We start from the raw sequence: 9022 nt of genomic DNA on the forward strand, positions 1-9022 counted from the left end.
GGGAGATGGGGCTGGATCAAATGGAATTTGACCCTCAGGACATGCACACAAACACACACATACACATACGTCATTTTACACTGAGAGCATATTTAAATGTTGGAGGGAAAGCATTTTTATAAAGTTACCATATAGTTGCTGTTGTTGTTTAGTCACTAAGTTGTGTTCAACTCTTTGCAACCCCATGAACAGTAGTCTGCCAGGTTCCTTTGTCCATGGGTTTTCCCAGGCAAGAATACTGAAGTAGGCTGCCATTTCCTTCTTCAGGGGATCTTCCCAACCCAGGGATCAAACCCGCATGCCCTCCTTGGTAGGCATATACTTGACTACTGAACCATGGACAGAGAAGCCTGGCAGGCTGTAGTCCTTGGGGTCACAAAGGGCTGAACAAGACTGAGAGACTGAGCATTGATGTGCACACCTTTTTGAAGCACCAGCCCCCCCGCCCCGCCCCCGCCAACAACAACAACAAAACTATCCACAGACAAAAGATTGATAAATTGAACTAACTGTAAGTAAGTAAACTGTTTCAGTCTAAAGACACAATTAAGTGAAAAGGTAAGCAGTGATATGGAAGAATATATTTAAAAGCAAACAAACAAAAATATGTATATTCAACAAGACTCAATATCTATACTATGCAATGAACTATTCTTATACTAAAAGCAGAAATATCAAATAAAACCATGAGCTAAGGACCTCACTGTCTACTTTGTGCATGCATGTGCACACACACACACACACACACACATGCACACACACACAGGCACACAAAGGATATTCAAATGGCCAAGAGAGATTTTAAAATTTTCTCAACCTGATAAGTCATCAGGGAAATTCAAACTAAAACCAATATTTGTTATAACTACATACTTACTAGAATGGCTAAACTTAAAAGAACTAACAATTATAAATATTGATGAGGATGTAAAGCAACTGGAATCCTTATGCTTTTGAGAGAAGAAATCAATATTAGTATAACCACAGGGCATAACTTTGTCATGGTATAAAATAAAGCTGAACAGGTACATTTCATATAATTTGTCAGCTTTACTCCTAAATATATTACCCAATAGAAATACCTCCATTTGTATATCAAAAGATATGTGCAAGAATAAAAGAGTATTTCATACATTATTTCTAGCAGATCCAAACTGGAAACGACTCTTCTGATCAGCAACGGCAGAAGGCATAAATGCGTTTTGATGTTTTAGCATCGTGAATATTATACAAGAGGAAAATAAACAGACTACTGGCATGTTTAACGGCATGGAAAAATCACACAAGCACAATCTTTAATAAAAGAAGCTAGAGACAAATGGGTAGATATTATATAATTTCATTTTTAATGTCAAAAACAGGCAAAACTAATATATGGGTTAGAAATAAGAACAAAGGCTATATCTGTAGAGTAATAATCTGTGTATAAATTCATTTGTATGTCTCATTTTGTTAACAGAAGTTCATGTGCCCTATGTAAAGTGAGGACAAACTTACTAAAACATTGGAGTTTAGAGCAAAGAAAGATTTGCCACAAGCCAAGAAAGGAGACGTGGTGGCTCATGCCCTAAAATACCTTGAGCTCATCCCACCCAAGGGTTTTGGCAAAGCTTTTTTAAGAGCCAGGTGAGGGAAAAGGGTCCCAGTGTCTGTGATCAGCCTGTGCACAACTGTCTGATGGTGAGATAGCTGGGTGATGTCACAGGGGTTAACATGAGCAGCCCTGAGGAGGCTTGGGCTATGTGGTCCTCAAGTAGTCAACATCTTCCACTTGTTGGAGAGGGGAGCTATTTTACATCTGTAAAACAACTCAGGAAATGTGCATCAAATCCTATTATCTAGGTACTTCAGAGAGGAGGTAAGGCAGAGGATATGGGGCAAGGCCTGTTCTGGGAAGACCCCTAGGGTCCTGCTCCATTACAAGTTCAACTAAAATCTCATTAAAATTATTTTAAAATTTACTCCAACAAGATCAGCAATAGAAATATGTCTGAGATAAAAGACAGGCTAAGTCAAGCTGTGATTTATTCATTAGAATATGGAGGGCCTGGGAACATCTTCAAAGCATAAAGGTCCAGATGTCACAGACTCAAAATATCTAGAAGAGTCAGGCAAGCAAGGCCACGTAAGAACTAGAATGGAATTGGAAACAGCAGTATGAACACAGTGATAAGAGGAAGCACCATTCAGCTTGCACAGCAGAAAGTCCATAGGAGAGATGAGTTCTGATAACCAGAGGCATATACCTTCTCTAAAGGGATCAGCCACTAGTTAGTACCTAGAGATCACTGTCTTCTTGCTTGTCATTGATGAAGCTTCTAGCTATTACAGTTCTTCAAAAAGGTGAATATTCATGCCTTTACACTTTAGTTTTTAGTCAACTTATGTATTTATAGTTTCACCGACCTATTAAATTTATATTTCTGATTGCTGATAAAGCAATACTTTTACTATTTATTCATTTATGACTATGTTCTGTGGCATGTGGATCTTAGTTCTGTTGACTTAAAAAATGCACAACATGAGAGCTGCGAGTTAAGTTTTATTAGGGGCAAAATGAGGACTGCACCCGGAAGGCGGTACCTCCCATAGCTCTGAGAAACTGCTCCAAAGAGGCAGGGGCAAAGGTCAGTATATATGCAATTTTGGTGAAGAGGGAATACATACAATGGCGTACATATTTTTCAGAAGATTTCTACTAGTCTCATGAAGATTTCTGTTAGTCATGAGGAACAGTCATCGCCATGAAGGATTTTAGTGCTCTTCTAGATACGGGGAGATATAAAAATTGGGCTCATAAAATCAGCTCCTGAAAATATCAAGCTATGTGAAGTCCTATCGGGCCAGTTCTCTCCCCCACCCCTCCAAGAAGAGAGTGCCTCACCCCTTCTCTCCACCCTGGACTCCTTCCACCGGAGTACTGAAGGTCAGCAGCTGCAACAGCACGTGAGCTAATCCTTGTAGTGGTAGATGGCAAGTGGCATCACCTACTCAATGGACATGAGTTTGAGCAAACTCCAGGAGATACTGAAGGACAGGGAAGCCTGGCATGCTGCAGTTCATGGGGTTGCGAAGAGTCAGACACAACTTAGCGACTGAACAACAACATGGCAAGTGCCAATCTGTAGTTGCCAGTTGTGGTTTGTGATTTGTGTTGCCAGTTGTGGTTTGATTGCTAATCAGGGATCAAACCAGCGCCCTCTGCACTGGAAGCACAGTCTTAACCACCGTACCTCCAAGGAAGTCCCTTATTTTATTTTTTGAAATATGTATCTCTACATATTTTATGTTGAATGAAGAAAAAACCTGTACCTTTAATATGGGTATGTCCCGTAGTATATGACTTCTGGTAAGTACTGAGATAGTCCAAAGTTGTCTTATTCACCTCTGATTCAAAATTTAGCTGAATAAAGCAACAGTTTAATAGAGTTGGAGTGTGTTTTTAAAAATGTGTATGAGTCTTCAAAGTGGATAGATTAGAAGTTCATCCTGGTCTTGTTGATAACATACATAAAAAGGGTTGAGGCTTTAAAAAAAAAACAACAAAAAACCAGCATGTTGAGGAGCTGTGTATATGTCAGAATCATCGGACCTTAAAATTTGCAGGATTGAGAAGAAAAGTGAAGCCAAAGAAGTGGGAAGGAGAGAGTCAATGATAAAAAAAAAAAGAAGAAGAAGAAGCAACAAACAAATGTAATGATAAGAAGTTTGTATTTTCGTTTTATAGGAATCAGTCGTAAGAAGCCATCAAAGGCTTAAGCAAGAGTGAAATTAATTCAGTTTTCGATTAGAAAGCATGTTCTGGTCAAGGCATATTCATTGGAAGAGAAATATAGGGAGATCATTCCTAGTTTTGTCTTTTCAAAATAACTTCCACTAAAGGTTTTTGGGTCTCTTAAGGATGTAGGATCAGAGAGATCTAGAAAGCAGTTTGAGGAATAAACCATCAAGCTAGTCCACTACTGTGAGGTAAAATCACATAGTTGAGTGTACCAAGTCCTAGCCACTTCTCTCACAGGCAGTTGAGGTTAGTCACACATGTGTTAAAGACAAACTGAAGCACCAGGTTCTTAGTTCTGACTTAAATGCATTTATTATAATCCAAACCGAATAAATTCTTCCCACACCCAATCAACACTGAAGAGCATTGCAAACCATAATTTTATGCTAAGGAGAGATGAAAAAAAGATGAAAATGGGAAAGGAACAGCTTTCATTGGATCAGGCACAGGAAAAATCAAGAAAAAGCAGTCACTACTAGGAAAAGAGCAGAAGAGCGTGGAGTTCGAATTTTCATCTTGGATCTTCAGCGTGAGTATTGGCCTGGAATAAAGAAGCTACAGGCTTCCTTAGGTAGAGCAAGACGGACGGTAAGGACTGAACACATAAGGCAGAGTTTGGCATCCACTGAAGACAGGGCGCAGAGGTCTGAGGCCGCTGGACACAATGCTGATGGGATGAAAACCACAGGGCAAAGAACCCGAGGGGCGATATCCACAAGGCAGAAGGCTCGAGGGTCGCGAGCAGCTGGACACATAGGTCAGCGGTCTATAAGACACTGAGAGGCAGGATCCAGAGGGGTAAGAAGAAGCTGGAGGAAAACTGGTTCCGTGGCAGGGTCTTGGCACATAGCAACCAGAAGAAGGGTAGCTGGAAGTTTCACAGCTGCTGGGCTCGCAGTTGGCTGGCTGGCAGCTGGTAGGTTCACTGCAGGTCTCCTGGCCATTGCTCAGGATCCAGGTTCGGTCCTGACAGCTACTGGGCAAGCAGAGAGCATCTCCGATGCTCACACTCGGAATGTAGAGGCCGACGGAGGAGGCGACAGGAATGTGACAGGGACTCCTGAGAGACCCCAAGGTGTAGTTTCCAGAGCAGTAGTTGTGGCAAGACATGGCGAGGTTTCAGGAGCAGGTTGTCGTCTGTTGCAAAGAAGTGAGTGTCTCAGGTTTCTCCTTCGTCTTGCTGTCTTATATACCCCGAAAGAAGGCGGTGATTCTGCCCAGACTCTTCTGCGTTGTGTGACGCCGCATCACAACTCTTCATTAGAGTCCAGGAAGTGATGCTTCCACCTCCCATAAAACTGGATGTTCCTTGCAAGGCTTTCCATTGATTAAGGATATCTATAAAGCAGCGTGACTGGATTTTAATATTATCTGTGCTCCTTAAATTACTCAACCAAGACAGATATCTTGAAGGTCGTTCTCCTTATTTCAATTATAACCGCCACTCCATAAGAGAACAAAGCTAGTGGAGCTGATGGAATTCCAGTTGAGCTATTTCAAATCCTGAAAGATGATGCTTTGAAAGTGCTGCACTCAATATGCCAGGAAATTTGAAAAGCTCAGCAGTGGCCACACAACTGGAAAAGGTCAGTTTTTATTCCAATCCCAAAGAAAAGCAATGCCAAAGAATGCTCAAACTACCACATAATTGCACTCATCTCACAGGCTAACAAAGTAATGCTTAAAATTCTCCAAGCAAGGCTTCAGCAATACATGAACTGTGAACTTCCAGATGTTCAAGCTAGTTTTAGAAAAGGCAGAGGGACCAGAGATCAAATTGTAAACATCTGCTGGCATCATCGAAAAGAGCAAGAGAGTTCCAGAAAAACATCTATTTCTGCTTTATTGGCTATGCCAAAGCCTTTGACTGTGTGGAACACAATAAACTGTGGAAAATTCTTAAATAGATGGGAATACCAGACCACCTGACCTGCCTCTTGAGAAATCTGTATGCAGGTCAGGAAGCAACAGTTAGAACTGGACATGGAACAACAGACTGGTTCCAAATAGGAAAAAGAGTACGTCAAGGCTGTATATTATCACCCTACTTATTTAACTTATATGCAGAGTACATCATGAGAAATGGTGGGCTGGAGGAAGCACAAGCTGGAATCAAGATTGCCAGGAGAAACATCAATAACCTCAGAAATGCAGATGACATCACCCTTATGGCAGAAAGCAAAGAACAACTAAAGAGCCTCTTGATGAAAATGAAACAGAAGAGTGAAAAAGTTGGCTTTAAGCTCAACATTCGAAAACTAAGATCATGGCATCCGGTCCCATAACTTCATAGCAAATAGATGGGGAAACAGTGGCTGACTTTATTTTTCTGGGCTTCAAAATCACTGCAGATCATGATTGCAGCCATGAAATTAAAAGACACTTTCTCCTTGGAAGGAAAGCTATGACCAACCTAGATAGCATGTTAAAAAGCAGAGACATTACTTTGCCAACAAAAGTCCGTCTAGTCAAGGCTATGGTTTTTCCAGTGGTCATGTATGGATGTGAGTTGGACCATAAAGAAAGCTGAATGCAGAAGAATTGATGCTTTTGAACTGTGGTGTTGGAGAAGACTCTTGAGAGTCCCTCGGACTGCAAGGAGATCCAACCAGTCCATCCTAAAGGAGATCAATCCTGGGTGTTCATTGGAAGGACTGCTGTTGAAGCTGAAACGCCAATACTTTGGCCAACTGATGTGAAGAGCTTACTCATTGGAAAAGACCCTGATGCTGGGAAAGATTGAGGGCAGGAGGAGAAGGGGATGACAGCGAATGAGATGGTTGGATGGCATCACTGACTCAGTGGACATGAGTTTGGGTGGACTCTGGGAATTGGTGATGGATAAGGAGGCCTGGCGTGCTGCGGTTTATGGGGTCACAAAGAATCAGACAGGACTGAGCAACTGAACCGAACTGAACTGAACTCCATAAACATTCTTAGAATTCCTCTCTTGGAATTCTTGTTCTGAAAAGTTGTAGTGAACTTCTTTGAAACATTGGCGAATTATCTCTCTTTGAGGGGGAATTCTATGCTTTTTGAAAATTGCCAAAAGTAAAGAACGCAACTAGGTTGTGAATGAATGAAAAATCCTACATGATTTGGGGTAGAGAGTGTTTAAAAGTAGTATAAGATAGGAAATAGCAATGTGAAAAAAAATTGTCCTTTGCTTTATTTCAGCACTCTGGCGGAAAGTGACTCCCCACTGAAAAATCTTTATTTTAAAAAGTCATGCTCATTTGATTCGTTTTGATAAATAAGTAAACTGAGGCAAGTTGAAAGTTTGATTTATGTGTATTCTTAATACAAAGAAGGAAATTGGGCTCAGTTTTAATTATGGTTCTTACTGAGAACAGAAGGAAATAAGCAAAATCTCTTTTAAAAAGTCAGCCAATATGACAATTTTCATAGTTTTTATAGGTTTATCATGCCCTGGTTAGTCATATTCCAACTGAAAACTAATATACTTGGTTAAAAAAATTAGACACAATGATTTGTATATAGATGGATTTGGTTTTGCTTTTGACACTGATTCTGATATCAGTATCCAAAGAGGAGCTTTTAAATTGCTGTACAAGGGCAATAGCATCAGAATTAATGCAGAGTTTTTCTAAGTACAAATACTTCAAAGGTTATTTTGGGATATATTTTCTGGTAAAAAATTGTTTCAAAAGATGCAGGATTCTGCTGAATCTCAACCATCTCACTGAATTTTTCATTTACCAGCATATCTAGTGGCTCGAAGGGCTATTTTAACAGAAATTTTAATTATCTACTGGATTTAATTTTCAATTATCTTTACCTAAAAATTCAGTGTAAATCACAGCACTTTCTCCTATTTTTATGTTCAATGGCTAGGCTTATTAATTCTCCCTCTATCCTGGAGTAGAATCTGTGAAATATAAGGTTGGTTTCTCTGTGAGCCCATATAGGGTTATTTTACTACCAGGGATAGAAATATGAGGTCTTTTCTCGTGGCTCAGATGGTAAAGAATCTGCTTGCAATGCAGGAGATCTGGGTTCAATCCCCAGGTTGGAAAGATCCCCTGGAGGAGGGAATGGCTCCCCATGCCAGTATTCTTGCCTACAGAAATCCATGGACAGAGGAGCCTGGCAGGCTACAGTCCATGGGATCACAGAGTCTGACAGGACTGAGTGACTAATACACAAAGGAATATGAAAAGAAATTGTATAGTCTCTGAGGTCCTATGCAAACTAGAAATAATCACAAATTTTTAGGATAGAGCACATTACCCTTTGATGATTTGTACTGGATGTGTTTGAGTCCACTCCTGCCCCCAGCCACCCAATCCAACACACACCCTTCCAGCTTCAGTCACTCGATGTTGTTTGTACACATCACAAGAGTCCTCTTGTGAAATCCTGGATGCATCAGCTGAGTGGCATTAGTAATAGGTACAGCCATGCTTAACTGAATGCTTATCAATTTTATAGGTCGATGCTCTATATAGCAGCTCTTCTTTTTTATAAGTACTAGCCCAGCATTTGCATGAATATGTCTGTATGTGTGCGTATGCGTTGTTTCTGGTGTATGCATCCATGAATGTTTTCCAAGAAGAGAAGGGTTGTGGAATAACAGGAAACTGGCACTCATCTAGCGTCTATTCTGGGCGACACCTTGAAGCGTGCATACCACAGGTGAATTGTCAATTGATCCTCACAGGTCTTTACAGTACATTTGAAAATCTCATGTATTCATGTGAGGAAACCTGAGACATAGAAAGTTACCATAAATAATATGAAGAGAAACATCTGAACAAAGGGTCAAATGTTTTAATATTTGTTTTGTGGTCCTTGACCCCTAAAATGTTTTTTTTTTTAATTTCCCATTATCGAATATGACTGTATGTAGAGATACATTGATACCATCGTTCACTAACTGTGTGACTCTGGACAATTTGCACACTCTGATTCCCAGTTGCTATCAATATCCTTTCTTGAAATAATGGAAATATTAATAATATCTATTTTCAGTTTCATTTTAGGATATGCTGATATGTAAGAAACAGTTAAGTATAAATTGCAAAGCACTCTACTAGAAAAATTAATTTTCTCACTTTGGAATTCTTGTGTGTGTGTATTCAGTCATTCAGTCATGTCCAGCTCTTTGCAACTCCATGGACTGTAGCCCACCAGGCTCCTCTGTCCGTGGGATTTTCCAGGCAAGAATACTGAACACTTGCCATTTCCTACTCCAGGAAGTCTTCCTGACCCAGGGATCGA

At 40.3% G+C, this 9022-nt stretch overlaps 1 protein-coding gene across 1 annotated transcript; it reads right to left on the reverse strand.

Annotated features, from left to right (window-relative positions):
- Window positions 1-4308: 4308 nt before the first annotated feature.
- On the reverse strand, window positions 4309-4891 carry KRTAP26-1 (keratin associated protein 26-1). Its single transcript, XM_086414518.1, has one exon. The coding sequence runs from the start codon at window positions 4889-4891 to the stop codon at window positions 4349-4351; it is 543 nt and encodes a 180-aa protein (XP_086270644.1). The 3' UTR covers window positions 4309-4348.
- Window positions 4892-9022: the final 4131 nt, after the last annotated feature.

The sequence above is a fragment of the Bos grunniens genome, chromosome 1, assembly GCF_055505025.1.
Source record: "Bos grunniens cultivar Pamir isolate PY7600 chromosome 1, Bosgru_T2T1.0, whole genome shotgun sequence".
Lineage (NCBI taxonomy): Eukaryota > Metazoa > Chordata > Mammalia > Artiodactyla > Bovidae > Bos > Bos grunniens.